This window comes from Neolamprologus multifasciatus, chromosome 23 (genome assembly GCF_963576455.1).
Source record: "Neolamprologus multifasciatus chromosome 23, fNeoMul1.2, whole genome shotgun sequence".
NCBI classification, from domain to species: domain Eukaryota; kingdom Metazoa; phylum Chordata; class Actinopteri; order Cichliformes; family Cichlidae; genus Neolamprologus; species Neolamprologus multifasciatus.
Genome location: NC_140460.1, coordinates 43,107,246 through 43,133,463, shown reverse-complemented (window position 1 = coordinate 43,133,463; position 26,218 = coordinate 43,107,246). Strand labels below are relative to the sequence as shown.

The following is a 26,218-nucleotide window of genomic DNA, read 5'->3' as shown; positions in this document are numbered from 1 at the left end:
TCCTGCTTCCAAACTACTGTGTTCACTGAGGCTGATGTGTTTCTAACTTGTTTTCATGCTTTTTATCTTGTTCTATGTAATCTACAAGCCCCTACAGTCAGTGATCACTGTCGACCTCTCTCGGTTTTTATTACTGATAATCATTTTAAAGCTCAGTTTATAAAACCTGTAACTACAGCCCATGCAGCAGTATATGAATGACTAACCTCATATTGTGGATGGATTATCTCAGTTGTTCTCCTGCTGAAGTTTGGTCCGTTTACAGCATCCTGCCATGCGAACACATTTGTCTCTAACCATCAGGAACCTTCACGTTAACTTTTATTGAGTGGGAAAAAGTTAGCGTTTATCCTCCAGCTTCACTGTTTATGCTAACATAGCTGTGTCGCTAGCGTCACGTAGCACATCATTATCTACCAGCTAGCCCAACTTCAGTAACCCTACAAACGTCACTGCTGTTTAGTTTTCTGTCTTCATTTATGTTGGAAGTGACAGCAGAGCTGTACGTTTGAATGTTTCAGAAAGCTTTCAGTCAGAACATGCTATATCATGTTTAGGTGGAAGCTAGCGAGCTAACTTCCTGCTAACTTCTAACTCTGTTAAATGTAATAAATTCTGTTTTCATGGATGCCTGGATGTAAAACTTAATTGTTACACCTGGTAAAGCAGCAACACTGATCATTTTATTAAAGATGAAAGTATTTAGACAGTTTTTAACTCTGTGATGCCGCAGTGATCATGTGACTTTGGGACCTGCAGCAGAGTTTAGGCCCGGGAACAGCTAATGACGTCAGACTTAAAGACCGGATAGGGGCGGCTTTACTAAGTGACCAACACGCTTCGGGTGTGGCCTTCAATGACCCCGATGAAGGCCACACCGCGAAACACGTTTGTCACTTAGTAAAGCCGTTCCCCATTACTTTAAATGTCACTGGAGTCTTCATTACGAATTACAAACGTATAACATATGGACTATTTGACTGTTGAAACTCTTTAGACTTGTCCTGTTGCAGCTCCACATGCTAATGCTATGTTCACACCACCAATGTCAGAGTTAAGAAGTAAAGGTAGTGGGTTAGGAGTTGGTGTGCTGATGCTGTGTCGGCTGATGTGGCTAAAGCATCTAGATTCTGCCTCCAGATATAAAAGCAATGTTTCCTAAAATTGATTAAAATAGTTTCTTTGATACATTTGAAATTACCAGCTGATGTCAGACAAAATGTCCTCATTGACGTCTAAGCCTGAGATCATCAGGTCGTCGGGATCTTGACAGCTTTGCTCTCCATTTTGCATCATCTCTGTCGCTGAAGAGGGAAACATCATCACTGCACAGTGACTTGCTACATTGTAGCACGCCGCGTGGGAAATGTCCTCCAATTTGACCATTTTTGTGTTGTTCTTAGGGGGGAAGTACGAGCTTCACACGGCAACACCAACCACTCCCAGCGTGGTCGTCCATGTGTGCGACGACGAACGCGGCGACAGCTCGGCACCCGACGACAGCGACCAGGATGACAAGCCCCGCCCACCACGACCAAAGATCATTCAGACTCGACGGCCTGACTACACACCCAGAGTTGAGCAGTGAGCGGTGCTTACGGGGGAATCTGTGCTGTGTCAGCGCCGCCAACGATCAGCAGCCGAACACGCTCGCAGAGGTTGGGATGAAGCTGCGAGAGAAGGCGTCTGCGGGCGCTGCAACATCCGGCTGAAGCAAACGATTAGAATTGCATGCTGCATTTGTGTCGACAGACCGAAGAGGGGAATGGTTTAAATGGACTTACTGTGCGACTGTTGATATCTGGTGCTCCATTTGTCTGTTATTGAGGTGTGAAGCAACCCGCTTCAGCTTTTTCACATTTTCGTGGCTTGTGTGCTCACTAGCATGGAGTCATGACAGCGTCCATTGCTCTGTTGTCTGATGTATCTGCTTGGCCTAAACGAAGCTGCCGTCTTACAGTCTTTGCTGCGACTCAGTTTTGATTCCTGGAATTCTCTTCAAAGTCGTGTTTGAAGTTTGCTGTGTGTGTTTTGGTTGTGTCATAGCAAACAGCTGTTATTAAAGGCGCCCACATAGGAAGTGATTTGTAGTGACAGAGACCTTCGGGCAACAACTGTAAAAATGGCTGCTGGTGGCGTGACGTTTGGAGTTAACCCTCGAGAACCTGGATGTCTGCAGGCCGCTGACTCAACAACACAGCGATCACATCCTGCGTAGCCGTTCACTCTTTGACTTAAAATCCAACCGATGTTTATCTCTAGAACGCCACACTCACCTGTTAGTGTCACTGACCGTGCCGTGCTTTAACAAACAGATGACACTTTTTGCCGTGGGGGGGTTAAACGGTATTCTGACAAATGTCTTTCTGCCAATGTGAGCGAGCGCTGCTGTTCAACCAGTGACTCCAACAAGCTGCCGGTTGTTTCAGGCCTGTTTTGTACTCGTGGCACATCCAGCTCGTGTCCTATGGCTTTTACTATGAAGCAGGATGGTCGAGATAAAAACTGTCTTATCCAGGTCATCTCAGGTTAACCCTGGATTTTCTTTACTTTGATGGTGCAGTGAGACGTGGTACCCATGGTAACTAACCTCTGATAAAAGGTTATGATAGAGATCGCAGATCACCACCTGCTTACCAATCTGTGCGGTCCCTCAGACCTCAGTGTGGATACTGGGAGGGTCTAAATTATCTTTTAGTGTGTGAAGTCTACATGTTCGCTGCATTTAAACCGTTTCAGCTCTGTGAGGATTAGTGTACGGTCCCAGAACGGAGCTCCTTGTTGTACTCGCTCAGTTTGTATCAGATGAATTCTTGTATTGATTCACTGTCAGGCTGCAGCTGATACAATAAAAACTCTTTCAAACACACATTTCATTACATTATGATCCATCAGATCCTCTGATGTCTTAATGATGGAGTTGTGATGTTGAGAAGTTTGATAACTTACACAGTCAGCAGCTTTGGCAGCTTTCCTTCCTGGTTTCAAACAGGCTAAACTTTATTTTAATACTAAAGCAGTGTACAGCACCTCTGTTACTGTATGTGTTTAACATATTTTTATCTTCCTTTTTAACTCAGCCGTAATAGACTGATGGGGACTGTGGTCACCCTGCCGGGTCGACGGGCCCAAGTTTGTGAAGCGATAACTCAAGAATGAGGCGACATAGGAGGCTGAGGGGTAGCGCTGTGAAATCAGCTGCTCTGCTGGCTGTTTACGTACCATGTTTGGGCAACATCATCCCTTTCATGTGATAGTGCAGAGAAATCCCGGGTTGACCAGCGATGGGAAGTTGTATCCTGGTTTCAGATATTCCAGTAAGAGAATAAAGGATGGGATGTACTGGACTTGCTTCGTAGTACAGGGCTCTGTGCATGTGTGACTGTGTGTTTTCAAAGATGTACTAACTGCTGTGTTGCTGTTGCATCAGTAGGGTTACAGCAATTTCCAACTAATTGATGTTGCAGCTGTGAACGCAGCATCATTGTCACCCTGCCAGTTTGGGCCGGCAGACGTCGGGGACACCGAAGTATTCACTGACTGAGCGAAGATGGCTTGTTTCACATTGATGCCATAAGTGTATCTATGAGGCTGAGGGGCAGCACTGGCTATCTTTTTTTAATATGTCTGCTTTTCTGAAGTTTTTATAAGACTAGCTTAGCTTCTTCTGCTATATAGTCCTCAGTTGCAGATGTTCGAACGCTGTGTCTCAAATCTGTGTAGCTAATTCATAACACAGGACTCACCTCTACATGAACATTCAGAACTGGACTGATGCTGTATATCCCAGTTTAACTCTGTATAATAGGAATCACAACATGTTTGTTTCAACCTGTAACTTTAGGGCCACGTGACGCTTTGATACTGAAAGGATCTAAAAATGAAAACGTGTCTTTGCCAGGCGAGCATCTTAACGGGCTGTGACGGCACCTTTAGTCCGCTTATTTTGTTTCCCTTTCATTTGGACACAATTGGACAGTTTGGTAGTTTGGCTACTTTTTTCTTTTTTACTAGAATTTTATTATTTTTGAAATAAGTAATAAGTTACCGTGAATAAATATTTCACCATCTAATTCCGTCTGTGTCCTGTAATAAGAGTACATGTCTGTATTACACACATAGGTTTGAGTATATTTCTGAACTGTTTAAAGGACTCCTGGTTGAACTCGTTTGAAGGAGGTTTGTGTTTTTCCTGTATGTGAATTTTGTAATATTTTGGTCACAGTGGGCTGACAGTGTAAATAAACACCGAGAGCCTTCCACAGACTAGAATCAGAGAAAGAAGTATCCTCACTCTGTTGTGTTAACTTCAGCGATCTCTTCCTCTAAACCAGCGGTCTCCAACCTTTTTTGCGCCACGGACCGGTTTATGCCCGACAATATTTTCACGGACCGGCCTTTAAGGTGTCGCGGATAAATACAACAAAATAGAGCTAGTACCGGTACCGAAAAAGAGAAGATTTATTCATAACACACGTGAAAAGACCCAGGAAAACCGAGTAAACGATAAAAACGATAACAAAATAACACTGAAAACCGATAAAAACACTGAAAACCAGACATTTCACACCTGAGCCTCAACTCTCGCGGCCCGGTACCAGCCCGGGGGTTGGGGACCGCTGCTCTAAACCATTAATGAGCCTTATAGACTCCATTCATTCAACACTTCTCAAAGGCATTTTAGCTTTGATCAATGCTTTCTTTACTAACAGATTAGACACCGATGTTATTAAACCACTCCTTTAAAAGGCCTAAATTTGATCCGGCTGTCTCCCCTTATTTACTTCTTCAGACTGAAGAAGTCACCTGGATGACGAAACGTTTCTCCCACTGAAAACTTCCACATGAACAAAATCAACTTTTTGGCTTTTCTAGCTCAGGTGGTAGATCAGTAACATTAGTAAAACTTTATTTATATAGCACCTTTCAAGACAAACATCACAAAGGTCTTCACACAAAAATACATTTAAAACAAAACAGGCAAAAGTTCACCAAACGCAGGTCATTGCTTCGATCTGTGGATGCTCCATTCTGCATCTCAAATATCCTTGAGCAAGATACTGACCTTAACCCATACATCAGAGTATGAATGTGTGTGAATGTTAGAAAAAGCACTTTTAAAAGTGCTTGTGTGAACGGGTGAATGAGGAATGTTGTATAAAGCACTGAGTGCTCAGGTTCAGTAGGACAGCGCGATAGATGCAACATGTTTTTTTTGACAAATGCGAATGAAATCATTCGCATGAGTGGCATCTATTTGATTCTTTTCAATTCAATTTTATTTACACAGCGCCAAATCACAACAACGGTCGCCTCAAGGTGCTTTATAGATACAGAGAAAAACCCAACAATCATATGACCCCCTATGAGCAGCACTTTGGCGACAGTGGGAAGGAAAAACTCCCTTTTAACAGGAAGAAACCTCCAGCAGAACCAGGCTCAGGGAGGGGCGGGGCCATCTGCTGTGATTGGTTGGGGTGAGAGAAGGAAGACAGGATAAAGACATGCTGTGGAAGAGAGACAGAGGTTAATAACAGATATGATTCAATGCAGAGAGGTCTGTTAACACATAGTGAGTGAAGAAGAAACAGTACGCCTATTGCAGCATAACTAAGGGAGGATTCAGGGTCACCTGGTCCAGCCCTAACTATATGCTTTAGCAAAAAGGAAAGTTTGAAGCCTAATCTTGAAAGTAGAGATAGTGTCTGTCTCCTGAATCCAAACTGGAAGCTGGTTCCACAGAAGAGGGGCCTGAAAACTGAAGGCTCTCCCTCCCATTCTACTTTTAAATACTCTAGGAACAACAAGTAGGCCTGCAGAGCGAGAGCGAAGTGCTCTAATAGGGTGATATGGTACTACAAGGTCATTAAGATAAGATGGGGCCTGATTATTTAAGACCTTGTATGTGAGGAGCAGGATTTTGAATTCTGGATTTAACAGGAAGCCAAAACAGGAGAAATCTGCTCTCTCTTTCTAGTCCCTGTCAGGACTCTTGCTGCAGCATTTTGGATTAGCTGAAGGCTTTTCAGGGAGTTTTTAGGACTTCCTGATAATAATGAATTACAGTCGTGTAATTCATGAACTAGTGAACCTTCTCAGGAGTGGCAGGCCGACTAATTACCCCAAGACCGCAGTGACGAGTCCTCCAAGAGGTCACAAAAGACCCCAGAACAACATCCCAAGAACCGCAGGCCTCATCTGTGTCATTAAGGTCAGTGTTCATGAGAAAGAGACAACAATGGCCTGCATGGCAGAGCTCCAAGATAAACAAAAATAAAGTACTTTCAAACAAAGTGCTGTACAGTTATTTGAAAAGGAACATAAAGGCTTGTCACAGACAGAAATATCTCGATGATCCCAGTGACTTTTGGGAGAATACTCTGTGGACAGAAGAGGCAAAACTTGTAATTTTTGAAAGGTGTGTCTCCCATTACATCTCATGTAAGTGGAATGCATAATTTCAGAAGAGGAACATCACAACAACATTAAAATATGGTGGTGGCAGTGCTGCCATCGAAGAATAGTTTGTTGAGGTATGAGGTGAGCCAGTGTAGTGCTGTGCCGCTGACGCCAGCACCGAAGTGCAGGCCTTGTACAAGACTATTGTGGTTTCTATTCTATGCTGCAGGTCGCGTTGATACTAATGATGGTCTTTTTGAAGTTGAAGCTTGAAGTCACAAGAAAAGAACACAGCATGGATATGTCACATGATGTTAAACTGAAGCTGGTGGGCAGAAACTTGGTAGAGTGGGCAGTCATAATGAAGCTGCTCTTCATATTTCTGGCCACCAGATGTCACCAAAGTGTTGAAAAGCTTTGATCAATGAACCTTTTCCAATACAAGTTTCGGTGCTTCAGAATGTGTCATTTGGCTGAAACTCGACTTTGGAGACTTTTGAGAGGATTGGAAGTTTGTAGGTTGGTCAGTAGTGTTTTGGTAAGGTGGGTTCTAGGTTATTGTTCTTCATCAGAGGTCCAACCTGAAGAGAGCTGAACCAGAACTGAAAGACAGAACTGTTGATGATTGATTAGACCAGTGTCTGGTGGAGGTTGTGGATTTAATGAAAGAAGGATAATGTGGTTTGAAAACAGATCAGAAGAAAGGATCAGTTAAAATGTGAGGGGAGGTAGTAATACTCCTGATATTCTGAACTTTAAGCAGAGGCATCCTAAAAAGGCACTGGAGGAGGTAGAGATAACAGAGTTGGTGGTGGAGAACAAAATCCTCATAACGGGGTTATTGGAGGTTTTTGTGATTTTGTAAATTAAATATTTACAACAGCAGATTTACAGATTTCTTCTGGGTTATTTTACAAAGTTAAAAACAGAACTTGAAACTTGCTCCTCCTTCACTGTCTCTCTGGTTTTATACAATCTGTCCTGAGAGCTCCAGTACTGTCACTGATCCAGGGTGACTTTTTAGGCCTGGGGTTACTCAGTTTATACAGAGCAATGGTTTCAATAACTGTGGTGGTGCTGAATAAGTTGATAAGGCGAGGGAGCTGGAGGCAGGTGCTTTCAAAGGCCTCACCAAAATTCTTAGCAGTAGAGGAATTAATACAACCTGATCAGCGTAATGTGTCCAATACAGTGTTAGGTACAGGAAACATGGAGCAGTGCATAAAAATGACAGGGAAGCGGTCTGATAAGCAGGCATCAGTTATATTCAGATTAAAATCCAACACCTGATGGCAACACAGTGTGTGGCCTAGTTTGAGAGGGTGTAGTCTTTTCACGAACCAGAAATCCAGAGAGGCTGTATAGATGAATTCAAAACGCTTCTGGAAAATATCTGTCAAATATGTGAAATCACACGTACCATATCACCCTATTAGAGCACTTCGCTCTCGCTCTGCAGGCCTACTTGTTGTTCCTAGAGTATTTAAAAGTAGAATGGGAGGCAGAGCCTTCAGTTTTCAGGCCCCTCTTCTGTGGAACCAGCTTCCAGTTTGGATTCAGGAGACAGACACTATCTCTACTTTCAAGATTAGGCTTCAAACTTTCCTTTTTGCTAAAGCATATAGTTAGGGCTGGACCAGGTGACCCTGAATCCTCCCTTAGTTATGCTGCAATAGACGTAGGCTGCCGGGGGATTCCCATGATGCATTGAGTTTTTCCTTTCCAGTCACCTTTCTCACTCACTATGTATTAACAGACCTCTCTGTATTGAATTATATCTGTTATTAACCTCTGTCTCTCTTCCACAGCATGTCTTTATCCTGTCTTCCTTCTCTCACCCCAACCAATCACAGCAGATGGCCCCGCCCCTCCCTGAACCTGGTTCTGCCGGAGGTTTCTTCCTGTTAAAAGGGAGTTTTTCCTTCCCACTGTCGCCAAAGTGCTTGCTCACAGGGGGTCATATGATTGTTGGGTTTTTCTCTGTATCTATGAAGCGCCTTGAGGCGACTGTTGTTGTGATTTGGCGCTATATAAATAAAACTGAATTGAATTGAACATGTCTGAGTAACTTGTGTACAAAACCTCTGGTGTTTCAGAGTAAGGTCTTTGGATATTGTTGATATTGTGTAAGTATCAAGATTTTAATGGTTTATATCGTCCCCAAATGACACTGGGCTAATTAATTAAATAGTTTATTCTTTTCAAGCACTGTAAAAAAACAACATCTGCTCACGATAAATTATAAAACTATCAGGTCCCAGAGAGTCGTTTTACACCAACATTTGTACTGTGAGTGAGAGGACCAGGACTTACTTACACTGTGATTAGTCAATGAAAATGTCACAAAGACATCAACATAATAATTTTAATCATACTAATAAATAGAGGTGGGAATCACCATACATCCCACGATACGATATTATCACAATACTTAACGCACGATACGATATTATTGCGATTTTTTTTTAAATATTTTGCGATATTCAGATTCTGTACATAAAGGTAAACTTTATCAATCATCATTTTCTCTAATATCAAAGTCTCACACTCAGTCTTTCTCTCATTTCAGTTTGATTGTTGACAAACTGAACGGTTTGTATTACAGTCTAGTCCAACTTAACTGAATCAACCATCTGGTACAATTATAGCTATTCTGAACTATGCAGTTTATGAAAACTATGCAGCCCCTTCAGCAACTGAAGAATTTGAAAGTAAATTAAAACAAAATATAATTTTACATTAAATAAAAAAGTTTTAAACTTAATTAAAATAAAACATGTCTTAAATTAAAATAAGTAAACTGTCATGTTTATTAAACACATTTGGACAGTGAAGGAATGTCAGGATTCTTGCTCAGAAAAAGGATCAACATGCTCTGAAGTCAGAGCACAAAAACCTTTTTGTAACAAAGTATCGATTTCTGCTGTCCCTGTATCCATACATTATTAGCAAACAAAATATCACCATGCTACACAGTATCCATTTTTCCCCCACACCTACTAATAAAGAGTTTTAACAGTTTATTTGATTAATTTAAAAATGTAGGAAGACTATTTTCACTATTGTCAAGTCACCATAAATCATATTTGTTTGTTTTATAAAAATGCAATAGTAACGATTCATGTCAACAGAATTTTAAAGAGCACAAATACACTTTCAGTGCGCGTCTTGTCCAAATCTTAAACGTATCAAGTATCAATCCAAATATAAGAACAAACAGCAAATAATCCACTTCTGTCGATAATGTAAAGTTCCACCTGATGTTAACACCAGTGTGAGAAAACAATTCTTCTCTTTGAAACACTGTTAGTGCTCCAGCTCAGCTGCAGGGTGTAGCTGAGACTGAAACGCTGGTTTAACACGTTACAGTACACCATTGATACTGCAATACTGCATTCAGTATTCCAGTAAGTTAGTTCTGGAATACTGAATGCAGTATTCCAGTATTCCAGTAAGTTAGTTCTGGAATACTGAATGCAGTATTCCAGAACTAACTTATACCACAATGTACAGCTGAGTCAGCGAGGCTACTGCTCAGATGTTATGTTAGTTGGTTAGTTCTACGTAATTTATGTTCCCTGCTGGACTCCCTGTATCCATCCCTCCTCCCTCTTTCTTCCTTCTGTGCCTCCTCCTCCCTTTTTCTCTCTTTCCAAAGAGCAGCTTCCTTTTACACTGAAAAATGGAGGCGAGAAGTGATCATTCCCTGGCTTTCTCTGTCAGGGTCTTCACTCTGCAGGAAAAGGTGAGAGCTGATGCATGGATACACATAGAGAGGTGATATTGGAGGCGACAGAGGTGCACTCTTTCACCTCCAATAAAGTGTTTTGCATGCACTGGCACTGGCTACTATAGCTGTAATTCTGCATGAATGCAATCTGCTATTGCTGTGGAAGTGAAAGCAAACAGGCTGCAGCTGTTGAGAACGTAGGATCAGCTGTGTTTAATTCTAAAAAATGCCTTTTTATTTATTATCGAACTGTTAAGAAGAACAATTACACGAGAACTGAAATGAAAATCAGTGAAAGTTTTGGTTCAAATCCTCATCAGTACAAAGGAGGTCTGGAGAGTCGTCGATGTGTGTCTACAGTCATCTGTAAAAGTCGGCAGAGGCTCTGTCATCTTTTTGCAGTTAAACCAGTTCAGCCAGATGTGTGGGGAGGTTGTAAATGGACTGGTATTTGCAGTGAAAGTATTCACAGCACTGCAATACTACAATACTCTGTAATGTAAAGTGAAAATGTTGCTTGAAATTCAAATTTATTTAAAAAATAAAACAAACAAATGATATCACATGTTTATAAGTATGCACAACCTTTGCTCAGTACTTTGTTATATACTTTTGCTACATTTGGCTGCAATTACAGTCTCAAGTCTTGCATGTGATGCTTCAAGCTTAGCTGGTTTGTTGGACCTCTCAAGCTCCATCAGGTCGATGGGGAGTGCTGGCCCACAGCTGTTTTCAGCTCTCTCCAAAGATGATCCAAAGAGTTCAGTCTTGTGCCTGACGGGAAAACATTACTCCAATGTGAACACAAGTAGTGGACAGTTGGCAATACTGCAGGACTAAAGTGCAGACTTTTTCTTAAGCTGAGACTACTTGGGTCATCTATCCATGCAGAAAAACTCTGAGAACTTGGCAGCTTCATTTAAATCCCTCTTCCAGAGCTCCTGTTCAGTGACATCTACCTGTATCTCGTAGAGCAGCGGTCCCCGACTTTCTTGCGCCAGGGACTGGTTAATGTCCAACAATAATTTCACGGACTGGCCCTTAAGGTGTCGCAGATAAATCCAACAAAATAAAACCAGTACCAAAAAAAGAAGAGTTATTCATAACACACGGGAAAGACCCAGGGAAACCGACTTAACGATAAAAATTATATTTAAAAAAAATAACGCTAAAAAACAATAAATACCCTAAAAACCATAAATTTCAAACCGGAGCCTCAACTGTCGCGGTCCGTACCAAACAACTCACAGACCGGTATCGGTCCATGGCCCGGGGTTGGGGACCGCTGTCCCTTACCTTACTCTGCTGCCAAGATGAAAGCTTTCAAAGCACCAACGGCTGCATGCATTCTCGGCGTCGTTGGGTAAATAATGACGCAACGTCAAAGGCTGAAGAAGAAGAAACTGCTCATTGTTAAAGCAAGGTTAAACGAACAGATGCACATACATCTTACGTCTTGGTAACTTGAACATTTACAGTATAGGGCCTGAAAGTTGTGTTAATTTGTCATATAAATGTCGCTTTATAACAGTAAGGTTGACAGAGTATTTTTGGTCAGGTAAATCATTGCTACAGTTTAAATGAGCCTGACCGCCGGTGTTACTGTGGAGAAGCAGGGATCGGTGCAATATGGCCTGTAAGGTTAGGAGAGGTGTGTCCACATGTTAGTGCCATGATCGACGCCATTCTGGTATAAATAAATGCTGATTAGTGCATAGCACAGCAGCTATCAAAACTGTTCAAAGGATGGCTGGAGGGCAAAGCAGTTGGGCGTGTCCCTGTAGCTCTGGCATCACATGAACATTTAACTGGAGTCTGGGTCCTGGCTGGACCACTCACTGACGGGTCGTCCCTGTTTTTGCAGCAAAAACAAACATTCCCACAGCATGATGCTGCACCACCATGCTTCACTGTAGGGATTGCATCGGCCAAGTGCATCAGAACGACCAGCTGAACCTTTGAAAGTGGAAATTCCCACCATGGCATTTCCCATCACTGAAATCACCGTGGTTGAGAATTTATCCAGTGAACAAAAGCAAAAACTTTATATAGTTTTGTCCGTGCAAGATGGATGTTGTCTTTTCTGTTCAGTTAGCAAATTCTGCTCCATAACTAATAATGCAGTTATACATAATGCAGTTATACATAATGCAGTTTGCTTGTAGGCAAACGTAAGATCTAGAAGACAGAGCTGAACACTTTGCTGTGGTTCTGAAGGAGGAGCAGGTTCACGGAGAGGTGAGCAGAGGGCAGCACGTGAACGTGTGCGGACAGAGAAACGACCAAGAACTCACTCTTCATCTCACCACAGGACAGGAAGTTCAGCAGATAACTGTGCAGGATGGTAAGTATGCAAGGAAACACATACACAAATATACAAACACACTATGTTTGCTTAGACCAGTGCTTAGCTGCAGTAATAACAGAAGGTCAGTTAGTAACTGAAAGTATGTATTTATAGTGAATATCATCTGGTAACAGAAGGTCGTTCTGACTTTACTTTACTGCTCTTGTATTGAAGTTTGTGTCCCAGTGCAGGTGTTTCACACATCGGCTGTAACACTTTGCATATGAGTGGGTCGCATTAGCAGTTTATGTTTTTTGTTTAAGTTCATGGAAATACGTTGCTCTGTCTCGTATTTAGTTTTCCTCAGTGATGTTTCTGAGGTCTTTATGGGTTTTGGGGTCTTTCAAGCTCACTTAGGTGGCCCAGCCAGTGTTTCATCTAATGAATCATTCTTCCTAATCCCGAGTCACCTGGAAGCCCTTACAGCAGCCTTCATGGTGAACAAGTGAAAAGGACAGACCAGCATAGACCTTGTACAGTGAACAGCCAGCAAAACCTCGCACCACACATCAGTCAGTCGACTTCCATCCTCCCCTCTGATTCACAAGGTCGCCCCTGCTTCTGTGCAGTCCCAGAGGGGAGATGAAGAAGAAGAAGCTGAATACTGCACCATGTGTGGTGTCAAAGCCGTCGCTATGACGTGTTCTTTAAATGACTCACAGCTGCTGATCTCGGTGACGTTCGGTATAAAGAGAAGAGAGCATAGTGCGTCGTCATTTCCCCTCAGATACGGTGTGAATCCAAGTCCACACTGGGGTCAAAGGAGCTTGCAAAGAAAAGAGTCTTCTTTGAGTTGCTTGAAGACGTTTCATCTTCATCCGAGAAGCTTCTTCAGTTCTGATTCTCGGATGAGAGGTGAAACGTCTTCAAGCAACTCAAAGAAGTCCAGACGCTTTTATTTGTAAGCTCCTTTGACTACAATGACCTGGATGACTGAGAACCTTCACAGACAAGTCCACACTGGTAATCACTAAGGTTGTACCAAGGCACTTAAAAACCCTGTGGATACAAATCTTACTTTTTTAAATGTCCTCGTGTTTGCAGCCAACGAAGCATTGGTTTTCCAGTTCACTGTTTCCGAGGAGATGGACTGCTGCCAGGTTGGAGGTCAGTCCTTCTTAGTCACCAACAACAACAACTTCAGTCTTCTGCTGCAGTTCAAAACTCCAGCTGGTTTGTAGAGTATATCCTATAATAATTCAAACCATGAGAAGTTCTGATTTGTAGGATGCTGAAAGAAACTTGTCTTTGACTTTTTAGATATGCAGAACTTCCAGAGCTTACTGAAGACCGAGGAGAATGAGGAGAAGGGGAAAGGTTGGACTGAAGTACATCAGGGAGGCAATGAGGATGCAGAGAGAGGACCAACAGTGTTTAACAAAAGGATTGAAACGAACCCTGCACAGTGCTACCAGGTAACCGAACAAGAATTCGAACCTTAAACCTTAAACATGGTTTAATGCTTCTGTGTGTTTGCAGTTCCACAGCTGTCTGAGCCAGCAGCAAAGCCTGCTTCAGGACTACTTGAGGAACGCCACCTATCAGAAAGCCATCTTAGTCAATGAGGCTGACTTCAGAGACAAGGTGCACTTCTATGAATGGACAGTGTTATAGCACGTCCCTTAATTATCTCTATAAGGTCCATACAGTTTATTGCACTGCTGTGAAAACGTGTGTTCCCATTTCCTGGTTTCTTATTGTTTCCATATAAAATCTTGTGCTCTTGCTGAAAAGCTGTTTACAGTTTGAACCAACAATTTGCTTTGTGACACTTTCAGCTCTTTTTCTTTTCACTTTAGGTCTGAGGTTTTCACTTTGGCTTTATTATGGGAAGTTTGACTTGGCGTCTGCTTTCTTGTCTCTGTAGGTGGTTCTGGATGTGGGCTGTGGTTCTGGTATTCTGTCTTTTTTTGCAGTCCAGGCAGGGGCTGCCAGAGTGTATGCTGTTGAGTCCAGCCCTATGGCCAAGTATACACAGGTCAGTGTGGTTCATTCTGTTACCGTTTATATTGTTTTCCTTAGCTGTACAGGTTTAACTCTTTGTTTATGTTTGGAAACCTTTCTTGCAATAATGAAGCCATTGTTTAGCATTCTCTAACTAACCTACAAGCATAATTTGAAGTGTGTAAGAGTTAAAGAAATGAAGGGCCTGGATTACAGTCTACATGCATTTTAGCTTTGATAAAGTCTTAAGTGAGACCAGAGTCATGCGTGCAAGCACATAGGGCACATACATGAGATGCAGAGCGTGGCATTCTCAGGAGTTAATGGATTGCTTCAACATGTGGCCAAGAGTTTAGTAGGATAGGGGCTGCAGAGTGCTGCAGCACACAGTACAGACTTACACCAGTGCTGATACATGTGTAACTGAAACAATACTACTGTCATGCAAAAGTGTTTTTAAACACGTAATCAGACAGGAACAGCTCTTTGTAAAAACTCTGTGGGTTAAATAATTAATGCAAACTTTCTGTGTGTGCATTCTTCCTTTGTGTCTGCATGGATTTCCTCCAAATATTCTGACATCCTACCACAGTTAGAAGACATTCATGTTAGGTGAACTGGTAATTACATATTGGCCATGTACAGTGGATGCAAAAGTATTCGGCCCCCTTGAACTTTCCCACATTTTGTCACATCACAGCCACAAACATGAATCAGTTTTATTGGACTTCCAGGTGAAAGACCAACACAAAGTGGTGAACACGTGAGAAGTGGAACGACAATCATACATGATTCCAACATTTTTACAAATAAATAACTGAAAAGTGGGGTGTGTGTAATTATTCAGCCCCCTGAGTCAATACTTTGTAGAACCAGCTTTTGCTGCAGTTGCAGCTGCCAGTCTTTTAGGGTCTGTCTCTACCAGCTTTGCACATCTACAGACTGAAATCTTTGCCCATTCTTCTTTGAAACAGCTCCAGCTCAGTCAGATTAGATGGGCAGCATTTGTGAACAGCAGTTTTCAGATCTTGCCACAGATTCTCGATTGGATTTAGACACCAGACAGATCAGGGATAAAGTTATTGAGAAATTTAAAGCAGGCTTAGGCTACAAAAAGATTTCCCAAGCCCTGAACATCCACGGAGCTCTGTTCAAGACATCATTCAGAAATGGAAGGAGTATGGCACAACTGTAAACCTACCAAGACAAGGCCGTCCACCTAAGCTCACAGGCCGAACAAGGAGAGCGCTGATCAGAAATGCAGCCAAGAGGCCCATGGTGACTCTGGACGAGCTGCAGAGATCTACAGCTCAGGTGGGGGAAGCTGTCCATAGGACAACTATTAGTGGTGCACTGCACAAAGTTGGCCTTTATGGAAGAGTGGCAAGAAGAAAGCCATTGTTAACAGAAAACCATAAGAAGTCCTGTTTGCAGTTTGCCACGAGCCATGTGGGGGACACAGCAAACATGTGGGGGACACAGCAAACATGTGGGGGACACAGCAAACATGTGGGGGACACAGCAAACATGTGGGGGACGCAGCAAACATGTGGAAGAAGCTGCTCTGGTCACATGAGACCAAAATGCAAAACGCTCTGTGTGAAAACTAACACTGCACATCACTCTGAACACACCATCCCCTCTGTCAGATATGGTGGTGGCAGTATCGTGCTCTGGGGGGGCTTCTCTTCAGCAGGGACGGGGAAGCTGGTCAGAGTTGATGGGAAGATGGATGGAGCCAAATACAGGACAATCTTGGAAGAAAACCTCTTGGAGTCTGCAGAAGACTTGAGACTGGGGCGGAGGTTCAGCTTCCAGCAGGACAACGACCCTGAACATAAAGCCAGGGCTACAATGGGATGGTTTAAAACAAAACATATCCATGTGTTAGAACGGCCCAGTCAAAGTCCAGATCTAAATCCAAGAGAATCTGTGGCAAGATCTGAAAACTGCTGTTCACAAACGCTGTCCATCTAATCTGACTGAGCTGGAGCTGTTTCAAAGAAGAATGGGCAAAGATTTCAGTCTGTAGATGTGCAAAGCTGGTAGAGACAGACCCTAAAAGACTGGCAGCTGGAACTGCAGCAAAAGCTGGTTCTACAAAGTGTTGACTCAGGGGGCTGAATAATTACAAACACCCCACTTTGCAGTTATTTATTTGTAAAACATGTTTGGAGTCATGTATGATTTTGGTTCCACTTCTCACGTGTTCACCACTTTGTGTTGGTCTTTCACCTGGAAGTCCAATAAAACTGATTCATGTTTGTGGCTGTAATGTGACAAAATGTGGGAAAGTTCAAGGGGACGAATACTTTTCAAGCCACTGTAGTTTGTAGGCTAAAGTACTTTAGTACTGCAGGCTTTAGACTACAAAAGTCTATTCCTGAGTCAAAGTTTAATAAACCGTAGCTAAAGTCCTGTTAACAAAGCCTGAGAAAACTATTTCTCATAAACATGAAAGTTTACTTGGAGACAAACTTCTCTAAAAAGCGGGTTCACAATGGCTAAAAGGGTTAATTATTATGAAACAAATTCATAATGACTGGGATACAAACACAAGACAAAATAGGAACGTCTGCTAACATGTTTCCAGAGTGTTGCACAGCACAGTATGTGGTACAGTGTCCTGGTGCTACAGAGTGAAGTTAATATTCTTTAACAGTCGTGCAGTCTTTCTTTCTGTCTCCTGTTCAGATCCTGGTGGAGGATAACCGTCTCTCTGAGCACATCAGGGTCTTTGAGGGGGAGATGGAGCAGGTCACTCTTCCTGACATGGTGGATGTCATCATCTCTGAGCCCATGGGTTATATGTTAGTTAACGAAAGGCTCATGGAGAACTTCTTGTTTGCCAGGCGATGGCTCAAACCCAACGGTAGGAATCCAGATATTGAGGTTAAACTATGTTTTAATGTAATGAGGCATCATTTGTATAACTCACTGTTGATGTGATTAAAAACACTGAGAAAAAGAGCATCTTTGTTCTAAGTGGCACCTGAAAAAGTGCTGAGCAGGGCTGGACTGATTAGTTCTTCAGCTCAGTGCATTTCTTTACATGAGAGGAACAACAAATGAAAGCTGCTGCTGTCACTTTATTGGTGGAAGTAATAAACAGCAATGCAATGAAACCTGTTTTTCTAACTGACAAGGTTTGGTTCAATGCTATGGTGAAAGCTGACAGAAGCTCATTGCTGAAGCAGTTTCATGAAACTGTTCTTGTGAATATTTGCAGCCCCGACATTCTGCAGTGAACAGGAGCTACTTTATCTTCCTCTGTTAGCGTTTTTGTCTTTCACTTATTCATCTTCTCTGCCTTTCTATTATTATCCACAGGTGTGATGTTTCCCTCCTATGGAGACATTCACGTGGCTCCTTTCAGTGATGACCAGCTGTACTTTGAGCACTACGCACGGGCCAACTTCTGGTCTGTCACTCACGCACAGACGCACAGACATAACTCCTGGGGACACGAACACACTGGTTCCTTTTTATATCTCACACGTTTGACAGTCAGGCTGTGAAACATTTAGTCCTGACTCGTACAAAACAAAATGGATTTGGGTTTTTTGTATCAGTCAAAGTCCATAAAGAAAGCAGGAAAAAGTCAGAAGCTGAAGAGGTACGGGACATATAGTAGGGTGCAAACGAGGGGAAAACAAGTCACACTGAGGGCTTAAATATGCAGAGGAGGTGATCAGAGAGAGGCAACACAGCTGGGAAACAATGCACTGGTGAACTGAACCGGACCAACGAGACAGAAGGGGAAGTAAAACCAAATGCACAAAATAAAACCTAAATAACACATAGAAAGTAATATTGCTGTACCCTCAGAGTGAGTGAGATCGGTTTTAGTAGCAAGAAGGAAATGATCTTTTTGCACAGAGACACAGTGTGGTTAATAAGATGGTGCAAAAAGCTCCACTTGGTCAACCTCACAAACTAGGACGAGCTGGTAATGCACAGATGCAAGGTTATCAACGGTTCCACCCTCGTGCAATAAAGGACGTATGTTGACGGCTAATCATCTACATAAGGCGTGAGGGTATCCATGGCAGTTTATCTTGAAACAACAACTGTAATCTGCATATTAGCACAAATTCCCAAATAGAATTGTTTTCTCAAAATAGTATTTAAACCTTATTCTCTGAAACACAACTGGACCCTAGTCTTGACCTTCTGATTTCTTTTGTCTTTTAACCCCAAACCGCAAACATTTAAGCTAACGCAGGAATATTTCTGATCACCTAGACCAGCGGTCCCCAACCCCCGGGCCTCGGACCGGTACCGGTCCGTGAGTCGTTTGGTACCGGGCCGCGAGAGTTGAGGCTCAGGTGTGAAATGTTTGGTTTTCAGGGTTTTTATCGGTTTTCAGCGTTATTTTGTTATTGTTTTTATCGCTAACTCTGTTTTCCTGGGTCTTTTCACGTGTGTTATGAACAGTGTTGGGAAGGTTACTTTTAAAATGTATTCCATTACAGATTACAGATTACATGCCCCAAAATGTATTCTGTAACGTATTCCGTTACGTTACTCAATGAGAGTAACGTAACGGAATACTTTGGATTACTTAATATATTATCATGCTTTTTACAACTACATGAATGTACTATTGCTGTGATTTATTACTGTTACTGAAGGTCCGCGGCTCCGAACCGTAGTAAAGGGACCTCTGGCTAATACGGTGGGTTCTGTGTCGGCTCGTAGCTGAAAACTAGCTTTACTTTGTTGTCTGGGTCAACTTTGCTAGCAGAGACAGAGAGAGGCGTTGAAAGGCTGCTCCAACAGAACTTATTGTTTCAGAGGAAAACACGAACACGGTGTACAGTCGAGTCTTAATAGCTTACTTACAGCTGGGCTCGTCAGGCTCTCTTCTTGGCTGCAGTGGTTATTATTATATTTACATGCTTCCAGCTCCCGTTTCTGCTCGATGACAGCTCGTACTTTTCCTTTTTCTCCCTCCCTCGCTCACAGACACATAACGTGTATGACAGTCCATTCTCCCTGCAGCACGGACTACACTGCCCATGATGCTACATTCTTTAGAGCTATACCTGTAACATTCTGCCTGTTAGCTTAGCACAACAACAACAAAAAGGCCTCTCTCACCCAGAAAACACAGAGAGAGAGCGTCACCCTGTAACCATGGCAACCGTAACGCTGCCTGGAACAACAGAACGTAGCTGTCAAACAAAACCCAAACAGTCCTGACCCGCCACAATATGAAACAGGGAAGTACCGCCGTGTAATCCATTTATTTCAACAAAGTAACTGTATTCTAAATACCACCTTTTTAAACGGTAACTGTAACGGAATACAGTTACTCATATTTTGTATTTTAAATACGTAACGGCGGTACATGTATTCCGTTACTCCCCAACACTGTTTATGAATAAATCTTCTTTTTTCAGTACTAGTTTTATTTTGTTGTATTTATCCGCGACACCTTAAAGGCCGGTCCATGAAAATATTGTCGGGCATAAACCGGTCCGTGGTGCAAAAAAGGTTGGAGACCGCTGACCTAGACCCATCATTTCATCTTAACACAGGGAGAAATATACTTTGAAGAAACAAAAAAGGAACAGAAAGAACTTTTATGATGAGACAGCATGCCTTTCTTGTTTTTATAACATTTGTAATTCATTTGTTTGATGTGATATTGGACAAAGTGGAAAACGACATGAATACCAGAGGTCGTACAGGGGGCTCTGAGCACCTGACTCATGTGGATACAGCCCTCATTACTGAGACCTGATCACTGCTCGTATGTACCAGCGTGCTTTGGCCAGTTCACAGAACATGTTTTTAAGATTCCTGACGTCATTTAAAGCTCTGGTGACGATCGCCTCCATGCCTTTGATGTGTTCAGCCTGCAAACAATACCACCTCTGTTTTGGGGTTTGCATGTGCATGCATGCATACCACCATGTGTGTGTGTGTGAGTGCTGCTGTGCTTCCCCTCACTGCTTCACCACTATGTGCCGGTCAGGCTCCGTCAGTACTGAGGAATGAATGTGAACATTTTCCATCAGTTTCTACTTCCCTCACTTTTCAGCAGTAGAAGAAACACATTTGACAATTTTAATCTTTGTAATCACATTTACAATAACTTTAATTATTCTCTTCTGCATGATTTCCTGTTCTTTGGGGGTGGGGGTTGTGTATTTCTCATTTCTGATCCAACAAACTGAAATATTAGACAAAGTTAACACAAGTGAACACAAAATGAAGGCGTTTATTATTAAGGGGGAAAAAATCGAAGCCTTCATGGCCCTGGGGGTCTGGTCTGGGAGACTGGCTGTGGTAACTGGAACCATGAATTCTGCCAAAACATACTGAAGGAGTCCGACATCTGTTCGTGACCCTGACTCTACAGCAGGATGATCCAAACACATCAGCAAGCCCACCTTTGACTAGACCCTCCAAAGTCTTCATTCTGTTTTTCTTTAACCATCCAAAATCCTGAGTCCGACTGACATGCTGTGGCTCGACCTTAAAAATACCCCTCAACGTGGCTGAACCACAACCATTCTGCAAAGAGTGGGGCTAAATTCCACTCTAAAACACTCATTGCCAGTTATGACAAACATTCGACTGCTGTTGCTGGTGCTCAGCGTGGCCCAACCAGTCATTAGGTTTGGGGGGGGGGGGGGGGGGGGTAATTACTTTTGTAGGTTGTAGATGTAGATTGTTTTACACCTTCATTCAGAAACTGCATGTTGTGTTTACTTTTGTTTTATCTAAATGGGAAAAAAGGAAGAGGGCAAACCTTTTGTATATAAAAGCTACTGTTAAATATTTTGCTCAGACTAATCAATCTGAGCGCATTTATAAACTGAGGGGTCAAATTACAGGTACAGTGTAACCACCAGTTGTGTCAATCAGTCGACTCAAATAACTTGATGTCTGCTCCTTACGTGTTTCCCTTTAGGCAGCAGAGGAGCTTCTACGGCGTGAACCTGAGTGCTCTTCACAATGCTGCGGTGGAAGAGTTATTCAGGCAGCCTATAGTGGTATGGTGCACTGTATGATACAAAACAGACACATAGATGAATAGAAAATGTGTAATAAACATTAAATTAGCACAAAAAGTAAGGATATTTGTGATCTTAGATGGTGCCACATTTGTAAGGAAAATGTATTAGTGGGTTGCACCCATGAAAAACGTGCCAAATCTGCGCTACCATGTCCAGTCAGCTTGATGTATGATTGACTCTTGTTTTGAGCTTCTGGTCGAGCTGATGATCAGGTGGCTGACTGGTGCCTGATTATCAGGACCTGCTAGCATGGACCCGTTTCAGCAGTCCATAGATATCTTATCCAAGCACGACACATTTGGCTGATCTGGCAACTACAATTTGGTCTTCTGCAAAATCAAGTTGCAGCATTATTTCAAGTGAGCCCTACCACCATCTCTAAATTGAAGGTGAAGTTTCATATAATGGGAGGTGTCAGAGACAGTCCATGAGCATTGAGTCCAGATTCTGCCTGTGGCAGTTGGATCATGGTGTCAAAGTACTCTTCGATTCGAGTCCTAACCAGGCCTGATCATATTTAGCATTTGAGTTTGGACAAGATCAATCATGCTCAGGGTTTTATGGTCATCAGTCAATGTTCCCTCTAATGTTTCATGTGTCTGAGCGAACACACAAACTCCCTGAGCGTCCCTTGGACCAGTGTGAGCGACATCAGACGTGTGTATAATTAAAGTAATCAAATTACAGCATTTATGTTAGACTACTTTTAATTAACTGCTTTAGCCCAGTTACAATGAAAATGTAATAAAAATGTAGTCATTGACCTGTAGCATGTTAACACTATTGGAAGTAAAAATAACTTCAACTCCAATTTTAAAAACACAACTTTCTTTCTTTTTTTTATAAAGCTCTGACTGTATGATGAGTCTGTGGTCTGTTAGAGAGTCTGTAACTCTGTCTGCAAAATACAGTAAATAATGACCAATGTTGGGCAATTAATTATATAGTTACTTCTTCAAAAAAGTAACTGAGTTATACAAACAACAAAGTTTTTTGCAGCTGTTTACCTAAAAATGCAGCCAAGGCGTTTTTAAATAAACATTTCAAACTATTTACAGAACAATCAGCTGTTCTGCATCAAATCTCATAATACAAGTCAGAGCGTTATATATAAAAAAGAAAAAAATAAATATGTGTTTTCAAAATTGGAGTTCAAGTTATTTTTACTTCCAATAGTGTTAACATGCTACACAGGTCATGAACAACATTTTTTTAAATTTTCATTGTAAGTGGGATAAAGCAGTTAATTAAAAGTAGTCTAACATAAATGCTGTAATTTGATTATTTTAATAAACATGTAACTTGGATGGATGCTGGCGTGACCACAGTGCACACGTCTGCTGTTGCTCACAGTGGTCCAAGGGACGCTCAGGGAGTTTGTGTGTTCAGACACATGAAACATTAGAGGGAACGTTGCACGAGGGGAAGGTGAACTGGTGGTCTGACAAAGGGAGCTGAAGGCAAGGTGCACAAAACAAACACAAAATAAAGCAGGAGGAGTAAAAACTGAAGAGGGAAAACACATATTCATAAACTTAATACAAGAGAACTGTCACCAGAAGGAAGGACACAAAACAAGGAGTAAAGCTAAGGAAACTAGGAACTGAGAACTAAACACACTAAGGACTAAGGTTATTATAAAGCAGCAACCACAATAAGCTTTTCAATTTAAAACAAAAACATCAAAGTGATGCAAAATGCTGAACTCACCCAGGACCATGAATAATATGTTCCTCAACATAACTGAGCACTCTCTGTGCATGACATCAAAACAAGAAAACAAGGAAATGTCTTTTGGACGAATGCGTCCACAGAGCCAGAAGTTCAAGTTCAAGCCTAAAGGGACAAAGAGAATCAAAGGAGGCCTGCTGTGGACGAACACTTACTGTGACATTATTAACGTTTTATCTTTTAATTTGTCATCACTCTGTGTGATAATTGTTGCTTGGGTAGTTTCTTTTTCCTCCTAAATGTTATACTCTTATCAAAAGATTGTAATAAATTTAAATGTTTGTTCCAGGACACATTCGATGTTCATATCCTGATGGCCAGGTCTGTCAAGCACTGCATCAATTTCATGGAAGCTAAAGAAGAGGATTTGCTCAGGTTATACCCTGAATCATATTTGATTGCTGATCAGAAACATTGTATCTACACCGCATCTATGCAGTGATTATGTCACATTATTGATGATTTAAGATGTGACTGGAATGTACTTGTAGGCAGAAAACAGATAAGTGGTTATATAAATAAAATACCTGAGTAAAAACACAGCGTACATCAGTTAACTCTAAGGATTCATTTATGTTGATGTTGTTATAGTGTGCTATAAATGACAGCTTTGCCATTTCATTTTTTAATGTTGAATTATTGACTTACTTTATGATTTAATACTTTATTAAACTTGACATATGTTACTACTTAATGTTTTACTTTTTCTGGTTGGAAAGTGATGCTAGATAGTCCAAACAGTTTGACAAAAACACAAGTTAATGACATATTAACGAACACTGGATGCAAAAACACTTTTCTTATAATGTTTTTAACTATTTGATGAAAATTGAAAAACAAAATCTGTGTTTACAGAATAGAGATTCCCTTTGTGTTTACTCTGCTCCAGTCGGGTCTGATCCATGGACTTGCCTTCTGGTTTGATGTGGCCTACCTGGGATCCAAGTAAGTAATCCAATGCTTTCTAAGATTTAAAGAAGGATTTTCAATGCCGACCAAATGGAAGGATGCATGGAACAAAAATATGTTGTAGCAACAGAAAAACTTTGATTATTCAAACACACAGAAAATTTGGATCTGACAAACAAAAGATTAAGTCCCCCTCAGTAGGTATATTCACCTGAAGTCGTTCAGTATGGAGCTGATCTCTCTCACTCTCTTTGTAGGGCCACAGTTTGGTTCTCCACTGCTCCCACAGAGCCTCTGACCCGCTGGTTCCAGGTCAGATGTCTACTTCAGACGCCACTCTTTGCCAAGCTTGGACAGACTTTGTCTGGGACAGTCCAACTGGCTGCTAACAGCAGGTATAGCTGTGCTGTCCATAGGACTGCATTACCAATAGGGCAAAGAGGGAAAAGCAAAGGAGCCTTAATACCCTGCTTTAGTTCCACATGAGTTAGGTGCTTAAATGCTCGAGTTACCAGTTGGACAAGTTTTCACAAGAGAGAAACTCACAGAAAAATACATAATCAGCAAATTCAGACCGTCTTGTTACTTACAAATATAAATGATACAATATTTGCCCGTGAATTATCTGTCAGTTGCCTTCCTAATCACTTTTTATGTACCTTTGTGGGCAAATAAAGGCACTTATCACAGACAAGTCAGTGGGGTTGAGGATCAATAAAGGTTACAGATTTCAACTTGTACCAACCCTTATTTTTCTCACTCCAGACAAAGCTATGACATCCACATCACAGCTACAGTGGACCAATCAGGCTTCAGATCTGGGAACATCCTGGATCTCAAGAATCCTTTCTTCAGGTCACTTCTCTCTACTCTTTAATGCATACATGCTCATTATTTTGCTATAAAATTTGCCCATGAAATCTTGATTTGTTTCTTTTTGCTTGCTTTCAACTTCAGAAGTTACCCAAGTGGAAATCTTCAAAGTTCATTTTGTCAGTAGACCAAATTTAAACATGAGTACAATTTGTACAGTTCATGTAAGTTCCATGTTCATAAATATCCATCCATCCATCATCTTCTGTTTATCTGGGCATGGGTCACGTGGGCAGCATCCTAAGCAGAGACTCCAAGACCTCCCACTTCCCAGCCACTTCCTTCAGCTTATCCAGGGGAACACCAAGCTTTCCCGGGCCAGCTGAGAGATGTAATCTCCCCCAGCATGTCCTGGGTCTTCTTGGGGCCTCCTTCTGCTGGGACATGCCCAAACACCTCACCCAGGAGGCATCCTAATCAGATGCCAGAACCACATCAATTGGCTCCATGCTTCTACTCTGAGTCCCTTTCAAAAGACTGAACTCCTCACACTCTCTCTAAGGAGAGGCCAGCTACCCTTTGGAAAAAAATAATTTCTGGCACTTGTTTCTGCATTCTTGTTTTTCTTTCAGTCACCATCCAGAGCTTGTGTGGTGTGGATAGGGATGTAGATCGACCAGCAAAGCGACAGCTTAGCCTTCTACACTATGACAAACTGGTATAGCCCCAATCGCTCTGTCAGCCTCTTGTTTCCCTCTCCCCTCACTCATGAACAAGTCCCTAAGATATTTAACCAGCGCATCCAAATCACATGACCAATTTAAGATGACAGAGCAATAAGTTGCAGCCACCCTGAGTCTCCATTTCAACTTCTAAAAAAAACTATATACCAGTTTTTAAATTGTGTTGATAAACCAGGTAAAACCAGAGTTATGATAAAAATAAATATGCAATGTTTTTTCCTAAATACTATCGTAATGTTTACTGCAGGAAGAAGAGCATAAGAGCAAAAGAAAGAGCGAGACAGCGAGTTTTGAAATGTGAGAGGTTTGTGACGTTTAGTGTGTTTGGAGTGTGAAGTTAGTCTGTTGTCTTGTGTAGTTAGTATTTAGTGTAGTTGTCTGTTTTGTTTTGTGTGTCAAAATACCTCCTGCTTCCAGGCCTGCAGGTATCAGGCTGGTTATGTGCTCCTCTGTCTTATGGTGGACAGAAATGATTTTTTGGAGTGGCACAAATAATTTGTGCAGCATCTTATTTGATACAAAACACCTGATTGTTCTGTAAATTGTTTTAAATGGTTACAAAAAAAAACAA

At 41.8% G+C, this 26,218-nt stretch overlaps 2 protein-coding genes across 4 annotated transcripts in view; both read left to right on the top strand.

Annotated features, from left to right (window-relative positions):
- The window catches only part of rcan1b (regulator of calcineurin 1b), a 28,449-nt gene extending 17,242 nt beyond the window's left edge, over positions 1-11,207 (top strand). For both annotated transcript variants that reach the window (XM_085151439.1, XM_085151440.1), the window contains one exon: positions 1,404-11,207. In XM_085151439.1, coding sequence (XP_085007565.1) covers positions 1,404-1,588 — 185 coding nt within the window. In that variant the 3' untranslated portion in view covers positions 1,589-11,207. The remainder of the gene's footprint in view (positions 1-1,403) is intronic.
- Positions 10,014-26,218, top strand: carm1l (coactivator-associated arginine methyltransferase 1, like). Of its 2 annotated transcripts, XM_085151420.1 has the most exons (15): positions 10,014-10,144; positions 12,347-12,473; positions 13,521-13,649; positions 13,737-13,891; positions 13,956-14,060; positions 14,344-14,454; positions 17,115-17,292; positions 17,751-17,841; positions 21,346-21,427; positions 23,472-23,557; positions 24,038-24,127; positions 24,349-24,486; positions 24,857-24,946; positions 25,049-25,083; positions 25,201-26,218. In XM_085151420.1, exons 1-15 carry the CDS (start codon positions 10,082-10,084, stop codon positions 25,206-25,208), a joined length of 1,488 nt encoding a protein of 495 aa, XP_085007546.1. In that variant the 5' UTR covers positions 10,014-10,081; the 3' UTR covers positions 25,209-26,218. The 2 variants fall into 2 exon arrangements, with proteins under 2 accessions (XP_085007546.1, XP_085007545.1); XM_085151419.1 differs by having other exon boundaries at positions 25,049-26,218.

What these genes read in the sequence shown, in the direction of transcription:
- carm1l (XM_085151420.1), top strand. Translation starts at nt 10,082, where the DNA reads ATGGAGGCGAGAAGTGATCATTCCCTGGCTTTCTCTGTCAGGGTCTTC. An exon ending in GCAGTTCAAAACTCCAGCTG is followed by an intron (nt 13,650 to 13,736) that starts GTTTGTAGAGTA and finishes TTGACTTTTTAG; the next exon opens with ATATGCAGAACTTCCAGAGC. An exon ending in AGGCTGACTTCAGAGACAAG is followed by an intron (nt 14,061 to 14,343) that starts GTGCACTTCTAT and finishes TTGTCTCTGTAG; the next exon opens with GTGGTTCTGGATGTGGGCTG.